General features: G+C 35.6%; 3 protein-coding genes across 3 annotated transcripts; all 3 read right to left on the bottom strand.

Annotated features, from left to right (window-relative positions):
• Nucleotides 1-249: 249 nt before the first annotated feature.
• Nucleotides 250-3,354, bottom strand: LOC131607932 (70 kDa peptidyl-prolyl isomerase-like). The gene is made up of 12 exons (XM_058879879.1): nt 3,049-3,354; nt 2,870-2,956; nt 2,522-2,782; nt 2,348-2,422; nt 2,187-2,267; nt 1,904-2,098; nt 1,721-1,810; nt 1,452-1,627; nt 1,255-1,377; nt 997-1,143; nt 758-885; nt 250-614 (listed from the first exon to the last, which is right to left on the bottom strand). Exons 1-12 carry the CDS (start codon nt 3,227-3,229, stop codon nt 446-448), a joined length of 1,713 nt encoding a protein of 570 aa, XP_058735862.1. The 5' UTR covers nt 3,230-3,354; the 3' UTR covers nt 250-445.
• Nucleotides 3,355-7,067: 3,713 nt separating this feature from the next.
• Nucleotides 7,068-9,657, bottom strand: LOC131607931 (uncharacterized). The gene is made up of 2 exons (XM_058879878.1): nt 8,173-9,657; nt 7,068-7,690 (listed from the first exon to the last, which is right to left on the bottom strand). The coding sequence occupies exons 1-2, from the start codon at nt 9,303-9,305 to the stop codon at nt 7,678-7,680; spliced, it is 1,146 nt and encodes a 381-aa protein (XP_058735861.1). The 5' UTR covers nt 9,306-9,657; the 3' UTR covers nt 7,068-7,677.
• A 1,899-nt stretch (nt 9,658-11,556) lies between these two features.
• On the bottom strand, nt 11,557-15,846 carry LOC131603456 (uncharacterized). Its single transcript, XM_058875768.1, has 5 exons — nt 15,608-15,846; nt 15,346-15,525; nt 15,079-15,252; nt 12,582-14,291; nt 11,557-12,491 (listed from the first exon to the last, which is right to left on the bottom strand). Exons 1-5 carry the CDS (start codon nt 15,642-15,644, stop codon nt 11,827-11,829), a joined length of 2,766 nt encoding a protein of 921 aa, XP_058731751.1. The 5' UTR covers nt 15,645-15,846; the 3' UTR covers nt 11,557-11,826.
• Between the last annotated feature and the right edge of the window lie 8,607 nt (nt 15,847-24,453).

Genomic DNA, 24,453 nt, shown 5'->3' with positions numbered 1-24,453 from the left:
ACATAAATACTTGTATATATCATTAATATAGAAAACTGCAAAACTCAATGTCCATTTTCACTGAAAGAAATTCTACTACTATTATTATTACTACTATTATTATTACTATTATTATTATTACTATTATTATTATTATTATCATTATTATTATTACTATTATTATTATTACTATTATTATTATTATTATTATTATTATTATTATTATTATTATTATTGCAACCTTAAAGTAATTAAGAGTAAAAGAGACACTTGAATCCAAATCTTGATTACTTCATTTCTTATTAATCATCAGTCTACAAGACTGATTCACATCACACAGATATGAACAAGAAACAGTTATAGGACCGATACTAAAGAAAGACCACTCAGTAATTGCAATATCATGCTAGTGCTATTTTTGTAAAGATGGATACAAACATAACATTGTCAGCTTCTAAGTTCTACTTTAAGCTTTACTATCCACAGCCATAGCCACAGATTCCTGCTTTGCTGCAGCAGTTTTTGCTTGTTCCACTTTATTCATTTTTGCAAATATATTTCCATAAAACTGTGCATCCTTCTTGTTGTATTCTCTCACTTTGTCCTTCAATCTTTTGTACTCAATCTTCACATCCCTGGAACATCCACAGACCACATACCAAAGATTAATTTAAACAAAAATTTGAATTAGGACACTTTCTTCAGTTGTCCCTTTAGAACAAGGTACCTAATGTTTGCATATACAACATGAGGACCATACACGAAACCAAATGCATACCTGTTATCTGGATCAATTTCAAGGGCTTTCTTAATATCCATTTCAGCCAAATCCAAGTCTACAAGATGAATATATGCTTGTGCCCTACGGTATAGTGCTTTTACATTCCTACTATCAAGCTCTAACACCTACACAGTAAAACAAAACTCTCATAAGGTCAATCAATGGATTTCACTTCATTTCCTCTTGAATTCAACTAAACAAAGATAACAAAAAAGCAGAAAATTTCATAAACTAACCTTTGTGCACAACTTCTCTGTCTGTTTGTAGTCCTTGAGTTTCAGCTTGCATGCTGCATTGTTAAGATTGCACGTAATTTTCAATGTTTTGGTCTGCTGTTTCTCCTCATCACTAAAGGTGGAATCGTACTCAATATACTTCATGGCCTGTCACACAGAAAAAGAATAAGAAATCATGTATAATTAACTCACTTTTTTACTACAGCATGTCTGTAATTTACATAGCAGCTTGGGGTCTTTCTGTTTCCGTAAGTGTACCTTTTCGTATCTCTTTGATGCTCTTTCATGTTTACCAGCTTTGAACAATGCATTACCTTCTTCCTTTTTCTTTCCAGCTGCCTCAATCTTCTCTTGCGTAGTCATATCCCATGATTCCTTTTCCTGCACCCCACTTTTTAGTCAGTAACTTAGCCAAAATTAGAAAACCTGAAGAAAATTAAGGCATGAGTTCTCACCTTTACAAAGGAAACCAGCTCAACTGCATAGTAAACGGTGGAATTAGGAGGAACAGTAGCCAATTCCTGAGGGGAGGCAGATGAACCAAAAGCATACTCGGGCTGTATGACCACCAATGCAACTTCCCCTTGCTTCATATTCTTCACAGCTCTATCAAGTCCAAGAATTACTTGCTCTACACGGTACATGGAAGATACCAATTAGGATCATTGTAGAAGCTTATATAAAGAGTCAAAAAGTTCAACTTAAAACCATTGTTTAAAAGTACCTTCATCAATTTTGAACTCAAATGGCTGATCATCATCATGACCCTTCTTAAGAAAGATAGTTCCATCTTGTAGCTTGCCAATAAGTTTCACTGAATCAATGGAAATAATGCTTCTATTCAATACTACAATCCAATATAAAATACAAGGAAGCAAACAAAACACAAACTTTAGCAAAACTGTACCTTGAACCACAGCTCCATCATTTGGCCTTTCATACCCCTCTCCTTCCTTCAAGATCTTCTTAAGGACCTTCCCGTCCTTAGTAATGTCAGATATGGTCTTCCACGAGACTAACTCTAAATCTATTTGAAGTGAAGCATTTGGAGGTACAGCGCCATCATCTCCTGATGCAGGTTTTCCACTCTCCCCAAATGCATCTGCAAAATTTATAAAACTCAATAAACTTACACAACCAAGCAAAACATGTATTTACATAATTCTAATAATAACAAAAGTTTGACTCACATTCTGGCTTAACATTCAAGAGAACTTTCTCTCCCTTCTTCATTGTTTTCACAGCCTTTGCCAAAGCAGGACAGAAATAACCTGCATCATAGTCAATTACCAGCAATCAAAAACTATCTTTTATACCCAAACAATTTATAGGTTTGAGGTATGAAACTTACCCTCTTGAACAGTAAACTCCACTCCATCAGATTTTGAAATAATCGTCCCATCTTCAAGACGAGCTTCATATTTAACTACAGAAAGAATGAAAGCACCACAAATGTGAGATAATAATGATCAATCAATGTTACAGAATAGATGTATCAAAGAGGATAATAGCTCAAGTTTCGTACCGAATACTTCATCAAGATCCTTAGGATTTTCCCATTTCTCTCCTTCAATTATTATGTTCTTCAATATCCCACCATCCTTAGTAATGTCCTTGACACTCGTCCAAGACAGTAACTCCACATCAAACCGAAGAGTCGCCTTCGGAGGAATAGTAGGAGGCGACCCAGACTCACCATAAGCCAACTCTGAAGGTATTGTGAATATAGCATTTTCACCCTTCTTCATAGTTTTGATACCTTCATCCCACCCCTTGATCACTTGGCCTGCATAATGATGAAACCAAGGGATTACAATCATTGGATCATGAAGATCTATGAATCACAAACTCAACAACGATAAACATCCATTACCTTGACCGAGCTTAAACTTGAAAGTAGTACCCCTATCGCGGCTCGAATCAAATTTGGTTCCATCAAGCAACGTTCCAGTATAATGCACTACGAAAATCAAGAACAAACGCAATTAAAATCACATTACATTATTACTATTTACCAATCCAATTCCTTATGCGAAATAGCGTTTGAATTACCTTCAACTTGATCTCCATTACTCGGAGTTTCCCATCCTTCACCTTCCTTTACAAGCTTCTTCTTCAAACCGTTCTTCCCGATTTCCTTCTCTTCACCGACCTTGTGGATCGGACTCACCATCTCTTCTTCCTCCGGCATTTCCATGTCGCCTGATGCTGGAAAATCAAAATCCTCTTCCATTGATGAAAATCACAAAGGAGATTTTGAAGGATTCAGAGAATGATTTATGGGCTTCGAATTGGTGTTTATGAAATTGTTGAATGTTGCATTACGCGATCACGAGTGTGTGTATATATAGAAGAAAAGGAGTGAAATGAGTGTGTCTAGAGAGTTCTTTGATTCAAAGGTGTATCATGATCGTTCTAGAATCATCTAATTTCAGTTTTTTTCTTTTTTTATTCTCATCGTCGTTGTAGTTTATATAAATATTTATTTAATTTAATTATAAATGAAAATAAATATGGAAAATGTGGTAACGAGAGCTTGTTCAAATCGCTGGATCTAACTGTAAAGGGACTGTTCGTTATTTGTCCGCGGGAATGTAACTGAATGTTGAACGTTTCCTTTTTTGATACTACTGATAATAATTAAAAATAAAATTCTTTATTTTATTCAACCAAAATTTTAAAAATGGCTGAACTTGTTTGTTGTAAATTATTTTTTTATTTATTTTGTATTGAATTTTAATTATGTTACATTTTTGTACTATGATTAATAAATTAATATTATAGTAATTTATTATTAACTTTTTTTCATTCATAAAAAATTATAACTGATCTTACCGCGATCAGTACAGAAGCGTGGCCGGCTGATGTCGTGGACTTATGCAATCAACGAAGGAGGAGTGGAGTGTATCTGCAGACACTCCGATGCCAAAATGAATATCGGTGGTAGAGGTAGCAAGGTTTAAGTGTAGAAAAGTGAATATCTGACCCTCCTGTAAAGGAGGGTATTTATGGTAAGCCCCAACGTTGAGTTAATGGTCTCTATTATGGGCTGAAAGTCCAAGCCCATAACGAATGACTGCCAGGATTTCCACCGAGTAATGGGGGTGAGCAACACGTGCTCACCATCTTGGATCAACTGCCTGTGATCTTCGAAGACATGGGCGCAACCGCCCATTACGGGAGACAAAACTGTCTTGCTTGTCGCACAAGACGTGGAAGGCAGAACAGGAGCCCCCAAGTCGTTGCTCGTAGGCATAAGAGTAATGACTTAATGTCAGTTTGTACGTCGAGGAGGGTCGATGGACACTATGCGGAGTGAGTTGCATTCGAGACCGTAATGGTGAGCTCGCATTATCGCAGACGTTGCTCGTCGTGGGTTCCTTTGTCCATGAGTACGCGAGCGTAACACGAGCGTAGGACAGTGTGTTTTGTCAGGATTCTGGTTGACAGTTTCACTTGGCCAAGAAAAGTTCCCAGTGTTACAAGGGCATAAATATGCACAAGCTCATTGTTGGAGGCGCTGTAAACCACGTCGAGGAGATAGAGTTTTGCGGGGAACAACTTTGCTTATGCTTGAGCTGATCGTCTGGGTCTGCTCGTGAGTTATCTTTCTAATCGTGCATTCGCACTGAGCTCTCCTTTGAGGCATGCTCATGAAGGAACGAAGGAGTTTGTCGTTTGTGTTCGACTATGTATGCTCGGGATTCAGAGAGATGGAGAAGTGATGTGACTTGAAGAGACAACTATTCGTCCCCTCGAGCCACGTGTGTGGGTTTTTCGATGCGTCATCATTAGGTTCTATGCCTAGGGGTAATTATGAGTCGTAACATCGATACGCTACCCCAAATGGTGCCACATTTTCCTGTGCAAGGTCCTCATCTTATAAATAAGGAAAGGATTGAGTCATTTGCACCTTTCCGTTTTCCTACCACGTCTACTTCCTCTGAGATTTGAGCCTGCCTTTGCCTTTTGTTTGTTGCTAACTTGTCTACGTTCCTTCATTTTCCTTCAAAACAAGTAAGTTTGCCTTTGGTTTTGGACTTTTGCATTTTATTTCTGCATCGACTAGTTTTGCATGTTGAACTCCGGCGAATGTTGGTGTTTGGCAGTGGTTTCTCCATTTTCAAACGCCGAATAGGAATTCGAGTAGAGACCTTAGAAAATTGTGTGGTATTGAATCGGATTCGCCGTTACGACAGTGAGTAGACTTTGCACCGGTGGAATTCCTGAGTTTTTGATCCAGCTCTTGATCAAGTTCATGCGTTGAGGATCTTTCTCCCCGCAAAATTCATGGATTTATGGCGAAGTTCATGTGTCGGGGAGCATTCTCTCCGTGAAACTCATGAATTTGTGATGAAACTCATGTGTTAGAGAGCATTCTCCCCGTGAAGCTCATAAAATTATGATGAAACTCATGCGTCGGGGAGCATTCTCCCCGTGAAACTAATGAATTTATGATGAAATTCATGGGTCGGGGAGGGTCTTACCCGTGAAACTTATAAACTTATGATGAAATTGTTAGTCGAGGATAAGTTCTTCGTGTTCCTTGCTTGTCATTGAGTAAGGGCTTTGGTTGGGACCAAGGTAGTCAAGATCGAGATCTGGGTCGTAGGATCGTAAGATCTTACGATCTTTTATTGCCTTTTAGTGCTAAGATCTTGCAGAAATCTTTTTTCGTGTGCTTTTGTAGTCAAGATCGAGATCTTTTAAGTAAGATCGTAAAAACCATAGTGTAGGGCCCTGTTTTGTTGGGCTTTCTAACCGAGTTGGATTTTTTAAGTGAACCCGGTTTTTTTGTCCTCCTTAAGTTGTCTTTACTAACCCTAAAATTAAAAACGCAAAACAAAATCTTCCTCATACGATACTTTCCCCCTTCCACGAAAAACAGAAACTTTTCACCATCATCTTCGCCATTCTTCTCCCCTTGTTATCATCTTTGTTCTTCTCCCTCTACTATCATCCCCATTTCGTGTTCATCCTCTTCCTTTCACGATTCTGCCCTCTGTAATGACTTCAAATAAAGGATCACAAAACGCTTCATCAACTGCTGAAAGTGCTTCATCAACTGTCCTCTGTTATCATCCCCATTTTGAGCTACTTATTTTGAACTTGATCTTTTGAGCTTATTAAATTAGGGATTGATGGTTATGAATTATTAATTAAATTACATGAATGTTGTGATTTATAGGTTATCTTGTTCATGTATTATAATTTTCATGTTTTTGTCTATGTGAATTTACCATCTTGCCCTTTGGTAAGATCTTAAGTGTCGTGCTACAATCCTACTTTTACGATCTTTCATCGGCTGTCCGATCTTACTTAAGATATTGTGCTTGACTACCTTGGTCGAGACAGCGTCCTCCTGCCTGTTCTCGCTCTTTCACTTAATTTGCGATGGAAAGGTGGATTTGATTTTATCGTCGAATTCACTATTATCCTCTACTTTTCAGGTTTCAATGGCTTGCAGTACCAAGGGTATTTATCTGGTCGTCACCATCACTGATTCCGGTCTGGATTGGTTCGGGGAGGAACCCTGAGGAATAGCCTCGTGTTTTGTTGATCGCACGGATGACTTGCACTCAATCGTCAAAATAGGCGCATGCGAGTTGGGCTTTCGGGAAAATTGGGCAATTTACCAGCCTACGCAAGAACAGCGAATCTGCTCATATTTTCCTGGGAATCGCTTTCCCATGTATGAGTTTGTCTTCAAAGAGTTGAAACTTCGATTTTCGTTCAGTGATTTCTAGAGCGGGGTCTTCGAGCATTGCGCTCTGGCGCTTTCCTAACTGCATTCGAATTCGATTGCCTTTATAAGGGCTTATGAGATGGTGTGTCGCTACCTCGAGATTGGCGCCACCATCCCATTGTTCTTTCGTTGTTTCCATCTTCAGCAGCAATCCCCAAACAGCCGCCACAACTAGGTTTCTCTCAAGCAGCTAAAGAAGTGGTTTAAAGCTTTCACTGACTCAGTTCGTGCCTTCAAAGACAGCTACTACTTGATAAAAACTATGAGCCGAGCAGCCAAGGACTCGATATTCGAACTGAGGGTTAAGACAGATGAAGAGGGGCGCATGTGTCTCAAGGAGGATGAGATGAGAGTGAGAAGATGGAGATGGTTTCGAAATTTCATCTTCACTAGACTAAGGACCATTTTGACCAGAGTACCGACCACTACATCACTAAGTCGGGCGAGTTAGATCTCGAGGACCAGAGGTTTTATTTTTATCATTCAAAAGACCCATCCAAAAATCATTCAACTTCAGATTGCTGGCAAAGTCTTTTTTTGCATTTCTTTTTTTTCTCGCATGTAACAAATGATGAAATTTTTTTAGAGCCTCTAAATACACAATCTCTACTATTAGTTTCTTGAAGCTGTCTTTAGCAAAAAGTAGTGTGGAACATTTCCAGCACCCATGTCGTTTTCAAATTAACATATATAATACACATTCGAAAAAAACATACTTTTTGGGCCTGCAGAATTGTTGCTCTTATAAACTCCATCCAACATCTTAAAAGCACTGTTATCCCCAAAATAAACAAAATTATACAGAAGGCAGCAATGGAACTATTAAAAATCAACAGACATTAATTGGTTAAAATCTGCTAATGAAAGCTTTCAACACTGTTCAAATGCAGCCTCAATGCTTCGTCCTAATCCGAGCACCCCAATCCTTCCTTTCGTTACATCGTGCCACTGTGTAAAAAACATAACCACAAATTAGATTCAAATACACGGCGAGAGTGTAGGAGTATTCACAAACCGGGACGGGGTGGCTTGTAAATGAAACAGAATGCAATAGAATTTAGATCATAGCAGCTTCAACATATAATAACATGATAAGGACAACTCAAAAGTACTTAAATTTTGCCTTTTGTGGAAAAGTGCAATTAGAAAATGGTGATTTAAGTAGTGTCTAAACTCTAAAATGCACCTCCTACATGTTTTTGTTGCAGAAACAAGTAACCTAGTTTTAAACTAAATTTGATAACGGCTTAATGGTTTGCAGACTCTGATGATGCATAGAACAACATGGATATATAGAAGAGAGCAAGGTAGGAAGGAAATGCTATCATCATAATTTATATATCTCATATCAATTGGAAAGGAGGTAAATTATAAGCACCAACAAAGTTGTAATCGCATGAGTGCAAAATAGAGCATCAAGAGATCTTTACCCAGCTATATGATGCCCCTTGTAAGCTATTAATAATGCCTCGGTATTTTCTTTAAACTTTGATATATACTTGTTCAAGAACATCTCCTCGGGCAAGCATAACACATAAACAAAACTGGGAACCTTACAAAGATTTTGTGATTTCAAAAGCTGAAAAACTCTATATCGAGGAAACACTCGATCCTCAATGCTATACATCAAAATCATGGGCCGGTTAGCCAGTACGGACTTTGGCAGCATAACTGTATGTAAGAAGAATTCAATTCCAGCCTCTAATTTTTTGCCTGATACCCTAAGCAAAGTTGGAGCCTTTTTGAACATTTGCAAGGTCTCATCTTTAGAAAACCCAAAACTCTGAATTAAATCCAACTTTCTCTCAAATGTTTTATGGCTCAAACTGCTTATCGTATGAAGCCCGTGAATCAACATTCTTGAATTTTGATGGAAGCCCAATTCTACAGCTTGCAAAACATGGTTTCTAACAGCAGATTGTGGTAAACTCAAAAGTCTCGATTGTCGTTTGAGTAGAATCAAAACCTGGTCCCCAACAATACCACAACTCTCTAAGAAAGCGATGTTGGAAACAAATAGTTGGTACATTGGAAGTAACCGACCACATTTGTACAAAACTTGAATAAGATCTTTCTCATTGTGTACAATTTTCTTAACAGCTTCCACCGAGGGAACCAACTGTTTTTTCAAACTAGCAGTCAAAAGGGTTGGATACATAGAAATAAAGCCGCTTAAATCAGAACCCTGAAAACCCAATTGTTGAAAGAGATCAACTTTAGGTCTGAGAGTTTTATCAACATCTGAAAACAGTACTTGACTTCTCTGACGAATGATGGTTTGAATCTGAGTTTGAGTAAACCCAGTTTGTTTGAAAAAGTTGATCACAGACATGGGGTTTTGAGGGAGGGTGGTTCGTGAAAGACGTTTAGAGATAAAAATGGATTGAGATTTAGATAATTTGAAGTTTGAATTAAGGAAGTCAAATAGAGAAGTGGCTTCTTTTGAGTATTGGGTTTTTGGGGATGATGAAGAAGCCGTTGAAAATGAAAGGAGAAAGGATTGAAGTGAGTTGGAAGAGAAAGGAGGATAAAAGAGAAGAGAGCGTATCTTGAGAGATTGCATTGCATTAGGGTGTTCAATTTAACAAACACGTTGCGTGCATGGATGATAAATAAGAGATGAAAACAAGAGGTTTTATGTTAGGACTAGTTTGTGCAATTTAACAAACATGTTGCGTGCATGAATAGTAAGACATGAAATAAGTGAGAATTATTTAAGGTTTAAAAGACACGAGTGACAGAATAGAACACAAAATAGATTATGTGGGTTTTGAATCAATAACAGAAGGATGAATCCAGGGAATATCAAGGTTGAAGGAAGGACAGTACTTTGCGCGATTCTGGTAGAAGATGTTCGAGAAATTGGAAAGCCGTTAATATTTGGGATTAGGGGTGTTTGAAAACCAAATCGAATAATAATAAACGAACCAAATTAAGCCAAAAATAAATAAAAAATGTATTGGGTTTGATTGTGTTTGAAATATTTTCTAATAAAACGATCCGTTACAAAACCCTACACATTATTATATTTTTAATTATTTTGATAAATCAATAAGAATATTTTTTCTTATTACCAAAAATAAAATATTATTTTTTATAAATATTATTATTTTTATTTAAAATTAAATTGTTATATTTTATTCTATTTTCATTTTTAATTTGTTGATGTTAATAAGGATAAAATTAAAAGAAAATTACATTACACCTCTAGGTTGAAAACATTTCTCTTTTTGTTGAACTTACATTACATATACTTCGTCTTACTTCTGCTTAGGCAAAAGTTACGCGTTTCTAAAATTCATATCCAAGTCTTCAACCTCTCATTTAAATATGTATTATTGTTACTGATCTTTTTCAAAACACTTCTTTTACCTATTATTTCTAAAGTCGATAGTAGTAACTATAGTTTTGATTTTCGTCTTAAATGTGGAGTCTGCTAGAGTTTGGTGAAATATCATATCTTTCATTAAATAAATTGTAAAAACACATCTTCCACCTATCATTTATCTTCACTTAGCAAACATATGTATAGATTTTTCTCCCTCTTTGGTGTTCCCAAAGATTGGTATAGTATGTCCAAAACCTAGGTCACCGCTCTCTCTTAGTCTCGTTCTTAGTTTTCTTGTATTTTTTTTTTCAAATTTCTGCATTTTTATACCTAGATCATTCTTTAAAATAATAAATAGTTGTTAACTTTATTCTGAACACTTTTATTCAACCACCATGATTTTTTATCTCGTCCAAAACTAAACTTCTTTATTCCCCTAACATCTTTTTAGCTACTTTTCTAATCTCTTTGGCCATCTTATTCCACATTGCATTTGCACTTCTTTGTAGTTGTCTAAATCCTCCCTCCAAGATCATTAGCCGGAAACTTTCATGTTTTTCACCCTTCAAATGTCACCACTTGATTCGTGCACTCTCATGTGACTTTTTCTCTTTACTCTCCTCTTGATTCTTACATCCATAATCATACTCTATGTTGGATAGTGAAGCTCTCTTCCGAACAACTTAACAATAATTTATCTAAAAACATGTCACTCCATTCTTATATGAGATATGAGATAATATGCTCATCTCTTTTCCTAAATCAAGTATTAGCTATAGTAAGACCAAAAGTCATTACATAAGATAACACAAATTCTAAGATGGATTTATGTTATGCATTTAACAAAAATTCTAAGATGGATTTATCCACATAAGATAACACAAATTCTAAGATGGATTTATGTTATGCATTTAACAAAAATTCTAAGATGGATTTATCCTATGCATTTACCGTACCTCTTGTGCACACTCTCAAAACCTCTTCCTGCACTCCTTGCATGTATATTGTGATTCCCTCCTAGAAAAAGCTTTTCCCCTTTAGATATATTCTGGCTCCTTCAGATATATCCTGGCGTAAGCCTTCTAAATCCTCTCAAAATTTCACTTAAAATAGTCTGCTAACCCAGCCTAAGGTGTTGTAAGCACTAATAACATTAAAACTGTCTTGTTCCACTACAAATTTAAAAACTAGATTTGATCTCCTATTATTTTGACATCCACAATATCCTTCTTCCACTCCTTGTCTACAATAATCCTCACCCCATTTCTTGATCTAACTTTTTTGGTGTACCAAAGTTTAAATTCCGAATTGTCTAGTTCTTTCTCCTTTTCACCTATCCAATTAGTTTCTTGCAGGCGCGTGAAATTGATCTCCCCCCTAACCATAGTGTCCATTATTTCTACAAATTAAAATATGCAAGAAAAATCTGCAATAATTAAACTAAAAAGCAATAGAGAACAAATAATAACCAGAATACATCAGCACATGAGATGAGAGTATGGAGCAAATTATTCCCTAAGACCAAACTACGTACACATTACACAGTATGAGTAGTAAGATTCCTGATAAAAATAAAAGCTGAAGATGGTCAACATATACAACGCAACTCCTAATAAACTTGCAAGAACAATATAGGACACGTTAAAATATGTATCTAAAATCTATGATAGATAAACTAAAAAAACAATAGAGGGCGAATAATAACCAGAATGACTAATGAGAGGATAGAGCTAAAAGCAATCTTCTAGTTTTTCTTCTACCTTCGTTGAGGATGATCCACTGCTGTTGAGCAACAAACAAACTGTAACCACAATGGTCTGCTCTTCAATTTCTTTTTCTCTCTCTTGATATTTGCAGGATATCTTGCTGGAGAGTTCCATTCATCTGCAGCCTTTTCTTTTGCCACTTGGGCCGCCGAGGGGGACTCGGGACCAAGAATTGAGTTAACAGTTGTCAATCCAGACACATTATTAGTTTCTTCAACTTTTGGCGATTTCGGATTTTTGCTGCTATGAGTAACCTCGCCCAAGAGACTCTTCAGAGGTGTGTGCTCTTTATTACTGCTGCTCCGGTTTGTTATTTTGGCAATTGTTTCTTCGTTCTTCTTTCTCCCTTCAGAATCATTGATAACCTGATTTAGAGTTGGAAACCAACCGGCTGGCAAGGTAGAACTTAACGTTTGAGGGTTCGGGATTTCAGAAGCAGCACCTTCAGGACTAGCAGCCACGGGGTTAGGCTCAACCAATGTTGTGAAAGATGGCAGTTCAAATGTTGCTGATTTTCCAGATAGCTGTCTATCAGCAGGTGCAGCCTGTAGGGTGTTCAAGTCAGATTTGCCCTCTTCTGATGCTGCCAGCGAACCAATTGGAGGTAAAGTTTCGGCCTCAATAACAGTTGGTGCATCAGATATCATTGAGATAACTGTTTAAAGAACCGTGAAAAAAACATTACATTCTTTCGGATTTAGTGTTTTATATAAATCATGCAAGGCAAGAGTGATTGTGTGCATACCTGAACTAGAGCCCCAGTTCCCTTCCAAACTTTCACGCCGGCTACTGGAGTCAACTGAAGCATCCGTTCCAGGAGAAGTTAGTTTAATCAAGTTATCAACACTTTGATCTTGAACTGAAAGTGGCGCAGCAGTAATTATAGACACTTCTCCCCCTGAATTCTCTTCAACAGCAGAAACATGTTGAGCAGAAAACTTAGTATTTATAGAAGAATGTGCTGTATACTTGCTGGTAAGGTCTTCTGTAGCTACATGCAAGTCAGCAGAAGTATCAATTCCTTGATCTTGAACAGGCTCTCTGTTTGAATCATCTTCAACGGTGGAATCATGTTGAGCAGAAGGCTTGGTATTGGTTGAAGAATGTGGCGTATGGTTGATGGAAAAGTCCTCTGCAGTCTCCACTAATAGATGTGTAGCTTGTTCTACATGTGAGTCAACAGCAATACCAGTGGGTTTGTTATATTCTTCATATAATTTGATATTGCTATTGATTTCATCTCCAGTTCTATCACATTCTTCAATTTTACCCGTTTCACCAGCATCATCGCCATTATTCTTATATAAGACACTTGATTCCTCAACTTCAGATTGCAAGAGGTCACTAGGTTGATAATCATTCAATAGAACTTCGGCGTCGTTTTCCACATTAGCTCCTGCAACCTTTCCATCTACAGATACATCATTTATTTCAGGTGTGTCATTCGAACGATGACTAACATTGATGATGTCAAATGTTTCATCGGTCGCGGACTGAAAGGATGCCTCCCTTTGATATTCATTTGATGAAACCAATAAACTACTTTTGAGTTGAGAATTTTCATGAATGTCATCAGGTCCGTGCTCTTCAGAAAAATCATTCTCACTCGTCTCAGTTTTCATAGACATTCCAATTTCATGTGATCTTTGATAAGTTTCAGTTGCAAGCTCGCCTAAAGAAAATTCAGAGCAATGCTCAGCATGTGTGCCTTCAGAGAGAACACCACTTCTTTCACTTGATTGGCTTGTGTTGAAATGAAAATTACTTTCCTTGCTAACATCTTCCTCATGTTTCAATGACTCACTGTGAGGATAAGCTACACCAAGTGTATCATCGTGCACAGGAAGTGGATCACTACTAACATTCACGTCTTCCTTTTCCTGCAAAACCTTGACTTCACTACTGTTAGTGGACTCTATTGCATGTGCAGATTCTACCGGCGTCTCTTTGTTGATAATAGACGAGTTTACTTCTAGTGGAAGTTCATATTGAGGCTGCAAAGAAACGAACTCGGATCCCTTCTTTTCATTTGGATTAACAGCTCCATCACCATCAATGTTATTAGTAGACTCCACAATTTCAACCACGTCTCTTTCTGATTTTACCTCATCCTTTCCTTTCAAATTAGACTCCTTTTCACCATGTGTTAAACCAGAACCTGTCACATCTTCACCAGCATAGATATTTTTTTCTGGCAAAGTATCACATACAGCTGCAGCTTTGCTGAGACTTGACTCACTTGACAGACCAGAAAAACCATCACCACGCTCAATACTTAATTCTTCAGTCTTTGAATCCGCAACTGAGCTTATTAATGGATCCACAGTAGAGCCTGATAATTGACCTTGCGACTCGACTATATTTTCCACTTCAAAACTTTCATTTTGTGGAATTTCAGAACTCTTAATTTGGAACTCATTGCTTGAGTTTGCAACCAGTGGAGTCACATCGGTAGCTGTGAAACAAATTATCAGACATGATAGAAATAGAACCACAGATAAGAAACAAATCTTAGAGTGAGAGAGATTTCTAACATAAAAAATGTCAATTCAATATTGGTGGATTTAATTTTTCATAAAATAAATGCCACAGATAAGAAATTACCTTCCTTTTAATACAGTTTTACTAAAGCATTGAAAAGGTTATCTCCAAAGTGAAAAGCTTCAGTAATGCAAGAATCTTATATATTCAAAGAAAAGAAAAACTTGACACAAAGCAAAAGAAAAAAAAAGGACATAAAGAAGACAAAATGCAAAAGCACATTTAAGGCACTAGCAATGATTAAAAAAACTAATACAAAGCATCAGATCGTTAATTAATTACTTATTGAGTATGCTTTACAATCAAGATAAGTGACCGTTTAATAAATCATTTCCTGATATGAATACATAATTTCAACAGACAAAGAAAATAGAATCAAAAACTTTTCTTTAGTTGTACCAAACATTTCCCTTAAACATCAAGTCATTAAATTTTCAACTAGGAGACAAACAAATTCAAAAGCTTGCTTAATTAACAACCCTCATAAAAAGGAAAAACACATTTCCCAAATTTTCATTTAATCTGAGACAGGTAACGCGATGTTCGAATCCTCATTGACATAACAGATCTCGCATCCAATGAAACTCAACCGCGATTTTCATGAATGCGAGCCACACAATGTCACCACGATTTCGTTAAAATCCAAACACAAACTAAATAAAAAGCGGTCGTAATATGAAAAAAAAAACCTATCTTCTTACCATTAAAATCATTGTTCTCAGAAGACCCTTTCAGGATTTGTGGAAAATGATCCTTAACTCCAGTATCTGGAAAATCAGCAACTGCATCTGAAAACACATCACTTTCAACCCTAGTAAACTTCCCTTTAATTCCAACATTACCCTTCTCATTATTGCCACTAGACAGAACCAAACCTAGAAAAACACCAACACATAAACAAATCTTCCATAAATTAATACGCAATTAATGCTAAACCAAACAACAAACAACGCATAACGAAAACAAACCCGGCGTTTTGTAATCATCATCCGAAACACGTTCATCATCCGAACCGTTTTGTTTCCGTTTGTAACCTTCAACAGTTCCGCAGATCTTCTTGTGAGCGCGTCTATGTTTAGCACTGGGATGTGGATTCGGAAACGGCCATCCACATTTGTGACACACATAAACTCCATGATTCTCGTGCCCTAGATAACCAAGACGCAAACCGATAAAAAACCAGAAAGATAAGAAGAAACCGAAAACCAAGAAACGTACAAAAAAAAATACCTGGAGTGTGAGTTTTTCTTTGATCTTGGTTATGCATTTGGGAGAGTAAGAGAAAAAGTCAAATGAAAAGTCAAAGAAATGGAGATAGAGAGAGAAAATGGATATGAAAAAGAAGAATGAGAAGAAGAGAATATAAAATGTTGTTAGAGAAAGAAGAGAGGAATGGTAGTGGTGGTGGTAGTGGAGTGAGGTAGTGTAAGTGTACCCTGGTTTGGAACAACGCCGTAGAAAAACGTAGGGTCCTTTTGGTTTGGAGTATAGTGTATACTTGGTAAATTTTAAATTATATTTAATATTTTTATTTTTAGTCAAAGTGATTAATAAATTTATTCATTTTTAGAGATTGATTTTTTTTCATTATCCAATGGTGTACTTTTTGAAAATGTGTATTTACTTATTTAGTCAAATTCTAACAAATTGGCATTTAAAAAAAACATATTTTAATAGATAAATTAGAAAATGTATTATCATATATGGTTTAATTTGATTATGTATAAAAATAGTGTTATATTCTAAATATAAAAATTAAAAATATATATTTTAACAGTTAAATTAGAAAATATATCATATCATAATCATAATATGGTTTAATTTGGTTATGTATTAAAATAGTGTTATATTCTAAATATATAAATTAAATTCTTATATTTTTTTTAACATTAATGTTTGGTTGTTTATAGATTTAGCCACGGAAAAATCGGTCATTAAAAATCTAAATTTTAATGTATTTTTTATTATCTTCAAAAACTCAAACTAAAAAATGAATAGTTTTAAAAATTATTCCATTTTACGTAGTTAAGAATATTTCAGTGAATCACATTAATTTATCTTAATTTTAGAAAGGAGGAACAAGAAGTAAATCACACTTTATTTTTATTTAATCTAAAAAATGAAAGAAAAAAAACCAAGAATGAAACAACAAAGAAAACAATTATAATTAAATCAAATGATTTGTGATTCACAACACAATTTTTAGAAGTAAAACACCACCTTTAACCACCGTCCACTCCCTCCGCCATGTTAGAACGATCGCTTTCCTCCCACCACGACAACTCTCACAATGAAAATATTCTCAACAATGACAAATCCAAGATGAATAAGCAACAATACATCTTTTTCACTTAACCAACTGATTTTCAACCTACCCCTCCGAACGGTAGGTTTTGGAAGCTAGAGCATGTTGTATGTCACCATCGCATTGATTTTTTGGTTGATTTTCTCTTTGCTCTTTACTATTCGCAACTTCGTCGGCATCTTTGAGTCCCTCATGCTAGACTTTTAAGTTAAGCCCCTCAGACTAGACTTTTAAGCTAAGCCCTTCTTGCGAGAACTTTAAGTTTAGTCCCTCAAGCGAGACTTTTAAGTTGAGTCCCTCGGGCGAGACTTTTAAGTTGAGTCCCTCGGGCGAGACTTTCTATTTGAGTCCCTCTGATGAGACTTTTAAGCTAAGTCCCTCATCCATATTTCCTTGGGCAATAACAATCTTTCAATGGAAGTCCAAGATTTATATTACCTCTAAGGGAGGAAAGGATCTTCCAGTGGAAGTCCAACATTCGTGTTACTTCTAAGGGCGACAAGGATCTTCAAGTGGAAATTCAACATTCATGTTACCTATGAGGGCAACAAGGATCTTCTAGTGGAAGTCCAACCTTTACGTTTCCTCTAAGGGTGGCAAGGATCTTCTAGTGGAAGTCCAACATTTATATTGTCTTTGAGGATGACAAAGATATTCTAGTGGAAGTCTAACATTTATATTGTCTATGAGATCATCAAGGATCTTTTGGTGCAAGTCCAACAGTTATGTGAACTCGGCAATGGGTATACTTTATGTAAATATGGTAATAATCAATTTTAAGAGAATTCTTACATTGGTGGGGCGAGGTGATATGACCATGGTACTTCTTAGAGATGCTCATCCTAAATCCCTTTGGCTTCATCGAACTTTTTCTTTATCCCACCTAATATTATTTTGTTCGTCGGTCCTGATGGAACGTACTCCCATTCAATGAACTCCTCTAGTCATCTCCTTTAGAGTGTGGGTGAACCAAGGTTAGGAAGAATTCCCTTGAGGCCAATCTACAAGTTCTAACACAATCATAGTTCACATGTGCCATTAAGGACTTGAGAGACAATTGTTTTGGGTCAAGCAAGTTCCCAACAAGACCGATCCAACTCCAAAGGCCCATCCTAAACTATTCTTGCTGAAGAGCGACGAACAAGTGGAGTCCTACTGGAAGGCCACACACCTTATCCGAGTTAATGGCCCATTAGACATCGTTAGATCTGATCATACAGTCTATTGCAACCCACGTCAGATAAAGCGAAAACATTTCTAACCGCTGACCTTGTATAAATATGTCACACATCGTAACAAGTATTCATTCATTTCCACTCTTGCAAGTTACATATCTCTTACCACACTAACTTAGACATTCAAATGTTAACGTTGCATGTTCATCACCACTCTATTGTATCAGAGGCTGATACCGCTATACTAGAGAAAGTGCCTTCTACCATATAATTGAAATGTCGTTCCTCAGCAAAACATAAACAATGGCTATTATATATCTCACAACAACAAAAAAAAAGAGAAACTATGGCTATTTAGTAAAGTAATTGATCAATGTATCAACTTTTTTTTTGAAAGGAATGGTCTAAGCCCAAAACGAGAAAAAGCTACAACCGAATGCTCCTACTAATAGGGAAGCCAGAAAAATCAGAAACAACTAACTGCCCAATCAAGTTCGGCATACAATCTCCAAATGACTCACTTTTCCGACTTTAGATCCAAATTTAGCTAAAGAATCCGCACACCTATTTTCTTCTCTATAAACATGTTTTCATTTAACTTCCTCAAAGTCCATCATTAGCTTGTGAATTTGTCTATATAAAACCAAACACTCTATATTTGAAACAGATTTAAACTCCAGAATTTCAATCACTGAGAGACGGATTAACATTTAGATCCACTCTTTAATAACCCAAATCCTTAATTAAGGACAATTCATGTTACACACCCCATAATAAATGTATCAACTTTTTTATTACTAAAGATATATATGGTCGAGTTACGTACATAATAAATGTTGAACGTGTTACTCTTATGTCCCTTTTAAGATGACAGATGATCGGTTCAGTTAAATACCACCACCAACCATAACCAAAATCTCTACTTTCACTGTCCCAATCTGTTATTTTGTTTTTTTTGGAACAAAGATAAATGGGATATGATTGGATTCTATTTGATATGCATCAACTGCGTACGACGGTATCCTATGCGTGCTTTATACAAAAGACATATATTAACCGCCATATATAAATGCAACGGGATGACTTACCTTATCGTTACGAGAAAAACTGAATTTATTACAAATATTTTTATATTTAATTATACTACATAAGTTACCTTATGTTTATGACATTATTATGAGAACGAGCCGGATTGTTAAAAATCAAATTGATACCATATTAAATTTACAGGAAATCATTGTTTGTTTCTTTTCATTAAAATTCTACATTTATTAGTGATACAGATTTGATAGAAGTATTTGTATAACAATATTTAGCATGAGATCATGAATTTTATTTTCTTTAATTTGGTTGGAATGCAAATGTTGTAAAATCTCAACTGCTATAAGGTGAAATCTAAAGTCTATTAAATTGAATAATATTTCTTAAACTTCTGTTTAATAGTTTGAGTGGTAAAAAATTGGATTCACTGTGTAAAATGTGAAGAGGAGTTTAATGGTTTAATTGTGTAAATTCTCGATGCAACTGTAGAATTTTTTGATTTGGGGTGGTATTAGTGTGTGAGCAATATAAATGTTCTCATTTTAAATTTAACAAATCTCGCCCATTAATATAATCCAACGATTTAATTTAAACGAGTCACCCATGAAACATGTAGTAGGTAAAACACTTTAGACATCATCTAAGTTATAATATCTATTAAGTAGAGAAATACTAACAACACTCTCTTTTTAACACTCTCTCCAACACTCACCTTTTTATTGGTTCAAAGATGTGTGAGTCCTACCACTTTATGTGGGATTCATTTCTAAAGTGAGAGACCCGCACATGTTTTAACCAATAAGAAAGTGAGTGTTGGAGAGAGTGTTGAAAAGAGAGTGTTGTTAGCACTTTTCCTATTAACTATTATTGAATTTGTTATTGTTAAAAATATGAGATTAAAGGTAATGTATTTTTACACTATCATTCAATAAAAATTAATCAATCAGTTATGTCACACAATTAACTTAAAAATATTAGAGTTATTTTGCATAATACATAATAGATTAATAGTAATTGATTGATAGTGTAAAATAACTTTATTTTTTAAAATATATAAAGTTTAAAACATTAAATTTAGAGTGATAAATAGGTCCAACTTTTCATAACATAGCAAGTAATATTTAAAGTCACTTACAAGTGATAAAGATGTGACATTTAAAATAAGTTTTCATATATTTCTTAATCATTTCATTTTAAAACATGATCTTATAAGTTAGTCTTAAATATGGCAGTTTTCTAAGAGGTCATTTAGTTGTAGGCAAATCCTTCAATGTGATACTAATGTGATACTAAGTAGGGGTGGTAAAATGGGCGTTGATCCGTCGGGCCAGTCTGTGCACCCGTTAAAATATGGCAGGTTAGATTGGGATTTTGGGTCCGTCGCCCACCAAAGTCCGTCTCGCCGAAACCCGCCTCCCGCCTAAGCTCGCCCCGTCAAAGCCTGCCGCCATTTTTAGTTAATTTTAGTACTTCAAATTTTTTAAGGTTTTATTTTATACATTTACTTATAAATATATGCAATATTTTTTTAGGTATAATTTGTTTAAAAGATGCTTCATAAAAAATTGTTCTAAAAAATAAGTGAAAAATTTAATTGAAAGGTAAAAAAAATACTATTAATCTATTCAAAAAATATAAAAAAAGAATAGGCGGACGAGCCCGCCAATCCGCCACCTTGGCTGGGCGGGCATGAGTTTTATGTCCATTTTACTTGGCGGGCTTGCCCGTCCCGTTCGTTTTTTAGCGGGTTTAAGACAGGGCGGGCGGCTCGTTTTGCCACCCCTAATACTCAGTTCGAGACTTGGCATAAAAAAAAGGAAGTCAATCTTAAATATTAGTATCATGTATTTTTAGATAAAAAGAATAATCTTAAAAGTGAGGTGTGTTGAGGTTATGAGCTTGGATCTCTATTTATATAGGTCAGGAATAAGGCTTGTGATCACATGAAAAGTGTTTGATCAAGTTTGATTCAAGTTTGGTTTGGTTGGGATGAAAGTGGTAGTTCATGGTGCATCATGTCTTGGAGCCATAACTTTAAGCTTTTTAGGGTGGTTGGGGAGATTATGGAGCATTGGTGGAGTGTGATCAGAGATTAAGATAGAGTGTAATTAGGGCTTAACCTCTTTCACAAAGTCAACTTTGTGATTAAAGTTAACTTTATGAAAATGCCAATGGTACTTTATGCCAAAATGATCCCTTAATGGCATGTATGTTTGGACAAAGCTAAAATTAAATGTGCAATGCACTTTGGACTTGTGTGAAACTCATCTCTTGCCGAGATTTAGATGCAACATTAGGTATACACCAATATCTCAAGGTATAGGTTATGTTTGAACATGAAAATTGACATGAAATTGGACCTTCAATTCAGCTTCAACATGCCAACTTCATCTCCTTGAAACTTCTAGCTCAAGAAACATAAATTCATGCTCTTGGATTCTTTGGAAGGAGGACACCACCTTTTACAACTTTGATGTTGATCACTTGGATTGAATCATCTTGGAACATGAAGAAAATTTGGCCAAGAAAATGAGATGTTGAAACTTTTTTTACACTTAGAATTTTTTTAAGTATTTGGTATTTTTGACAACTATGAGACCTTAACTTCTATGGTTCATATCTCCAAATTTCCATGAGATTTTTAGACAATTATTTTCACAACAATGAAGTATGAAATGACATATTTAAGTACACCCCTTAGGCATGAATGATGGTGGCTTGGATTGATCACAAATTGGCCATAAAGTCATGCACTTGGTAAGGTCAAAACACTTAGAGAAATTTTTCTAAGTGGTTGAGATTTTAAACAACTTGAGACACCAACTTTGGTCATCAATTTAAACACTTTTAAGGATCATTTTGAATTCAAATCTTTTCACCATATTGAAATTTGCCATGGGATCTTTCCAAAGAGCCCTTGTTTGAAAATTTTGAATACTTGGAGAGGAAGTTACAACCATGAGAAGTTGGCTAGATAAACATGAGTTTTTGTACTTGGAAAATTCTTCAAAACCCTAATTTTGATCTTTTGCTTGATTTTCTTGATTAGGCTTGATCAAATACATCCATCTACCATATTTTCATGATTCTTGACTTGAGAAGTCCATAGTTGGCCAAAAATCTCTAAAGTAAAACTTTGACTCTAAGTAGTTGATTTTTCATCAGATGAATTTCAAATCTTCAATTATCAATAGATCAAACTTCTTTAGCCATTTGGGACACATGAGAGGGCTATGGGGAAGCATATGAGGAACTTGAATCATGTTTCAAACTACTAGATCATGTTTTGACCAAAAGTCAACATCAGGCTAAACTTTGACCATAAACCGTGATTTGCCCATACAAAGTCTTAATGATCAAATGGCTTGAGCAATGAGCATCTTGAGATGCTTGAGAACCCTAAATCCCATAAATGATGACTTGATGTGTTGTTAGACTCAAAACCCTAATTCCATAGGATCTTCTAATGAACCCAATGATGAAACCCTAGAATTGACGAGATGTTAATCATCGTGCTTTGATGATGATGAATCAAACTTTGAGAGACAATCCAGCTTATGATGTTAGGTTTTGTAAACTTTTTAGGTTACTGCATCAAGAAAGAGCTTGGTTTTCGACTCCAAAGAACGCTTCATATTATGTCTGTTTTTCGGTTTCATCACTCACTACTCCATCAGACCTGAAAACTTAATACGAGATCAATGACAAATGGTTTGGTGAATCTGCTTCCTAGACGCATTTCTCGCTGTTAAGATCTCCAATTTCTACAAGAAGTCGACAGAAGAGGGGAATAAAGGATTACAAATCCAGATCTATGGTTACATTGGGGCCTGAAGGAAAATTCCATGAAGGTCATACTCAAGACTCATAACTTCTTGTCCGACCTTGCTACACGCGTACTCAAGACTCATAACTTCCATGAAGGTTGTCTTTTGGGTGTCGTTGGGGTTCATCCTACTTTTATTGTATCCAGAGTAGGTGTCTATGAAACCTAACATTTTAAAACTGAACGTACCATTAATAAGCCTATCAATATTGGGTATGGGGTATAGATCTTTAGGGCACACCATGTTAAGATCGGTGAAATCTACACATATTTTTATTTTCTCGAATTATTTTTTAACATTACTATGTTAGCCAACCAGGTGAAATATTTAATCTCTTGGATAAATATTGCTTCTAGAAACTTTTATACTTCTTAGGCTACGACCAATATTAATTCTTCACCTTCATATCACTTTTTTTGGGAGACATGATTTACTCTGGATGCTATGGATAAATGATGATACATAACATTTATATATATCCCAATCATATAGGTACCCATATGCAAGAGCTCTATATTTTCTTGTAGTGGTTCCATAATCTTGAACTTAGTAGTTTGATGTTTTTCGAATCCTATTTAGATAGTCTTTAGCTCTTCCATAGGGATCAAACCATACTATAGAGGATCTCCAAACAGATCTAGGTCCACTTAATGGATCTTATGCGCATCCGAAATGGGTTATTGATTGACCTTAATTTTCATCTTCAAGCAATCTCGATAACATTATGTTGCAAATTCCTAATTTCCCCTAATCACTCCAACTCGACCATTACGTATCGGGTATTTCATGGCCATGTACAAAGTTGACAGGACTAGGGGTGTTCGCGGTGCGGTTTGGGCGGTTTTGACGAAAAAAATCATCCGAACCGCAAGAGAAAAAATCGTGCGGTTTGGTTTGGTTCGGTTGGCTTTTAAAAAAAATCGAACCAAACCAAATCAAACTAATGCGGTTTGGTTCAGTTTGGTTGATTTGGTTTTTTACAAATATTTTATTGAACCATACATATACAAATAGATGACAACATAACTTTGTATTTAGACATTCATACACTATCAAATAACAACAAAACTCGACATATTTTGACAACAACTTTCTATTTAATTTGTAAAAATTAAATTAGACAAAAGTGGAATAATAAACATAAAATAAAATAATAGTATAAAACAATATAAAAATTATTAGAATGAAACAAATAAATAGAAGAGACGAGATATTAGTGAAGGTGAAAAAGAAAAAAACAAAAGAGTTGAGAGATTAGAGAAGATGCGCAATAAAAATGAAACTGAAATAGGGAACATTTGTATAAAAATGAGAAGGTGAAAAAGAAAGAATATAAGAGAGTAGAAATTATAGAAAAAGAGTAAAGATGTATGTGGCAAAGAAGACGCGATAATGCTATTAGAGATTTGAGAAGATCGGGACTAAAATCATGTGTAAGAATGAGAAAATTGTTCGAAATCATAAGGTTAAGGTATTATAGATTTAAGTTTGAGTTGGATGTGAGTTAAGTAAAAGTTAGGTTGTAACATAATATGGTTTGATTCGGTTTGGTTCGGTTTACAAAATACAAACCGCAAACTGAACCAAACCATGTGGTTTTGTTAAAAGATGACCCAAACTAATCCGAACCAAATGCGGTTTTTTGCGGTTTCGGTTTGGTTTGGTTTGGTTTGGTTTGCGGTTTTCTATTGGGTTGGTTTGGTTTTGAACACCCCTAGACAGGACTGC

This window comes from Vicia villosa, linkage group LG5, assembly GCF_029867415.1.
Source record: "Vicia villosa cultivar HV-30 ecotype Madison, WI linkage group LG5, Vvil1.0, whole genome shotgun sequence".
Classification (NCBI taxonomy): Eukaryota; Viridiplantae; Streptophyta; class Magnoliopsida; order Fabales; family Fabaceae; genus Vicia; species Vicia villosa.
The sequence above is the reverse complement of the archived record's forward strand: the minus strand, read 5'-3'. Positions and strand labels throughout refer to the sequence as shown.

Bases quoted from the DNA above. Each gene is read 5' to 3' on its own strand.
- LOC131607932 (XM_058879879.1), bottom strand. From the start codon at position 3,229: ATGGAAGAGGATTTTGATTTTCCAGCATCAGGCGACATGGAAATGCCG. The intron at 1,628-1,720 runs GTACTTTTAAAC...TGTACCGTGTAG, and splicing joins TGAGTTCAAAATTGATGAAG to AGCAAGTAATTCTTGGACTT. The intron at 615-757 runs GTATGCATTTGG...TGGATGTTCCAG, and splicing joins GAAATTGATCCAGATAACAG to GGATGTGAAGATTGAGTACA.
- LOC131607931 (XM_058879878.1), bottom strand. From the start codon at position 9,305: ATGCAATCTCTCAAGATACGCTCTCTTCTCTTTTATCCTCCTTTCTCT.
- LOC131603456 (XM_058875768.1), bottom strand. From the start codon at position 15,644: ATGCATAACCAAGATCAAAGAAAAACTCACACTCCAG. The intron at 15,253-15,345 runs GTTTGTTTTCGT...GTGTTTTTCTAG, and splicing joins TGATGATTACAAAACGCCGG to GTTTGGTTCTGTCTAGTGGC. The intron at 14,292-15,078 runs GTAAGAAGATAG...TTTGTTTCACAG, and splicing joins TGAGAACAATGATTTTAATG to CTACCGATGTGACTCCACTG.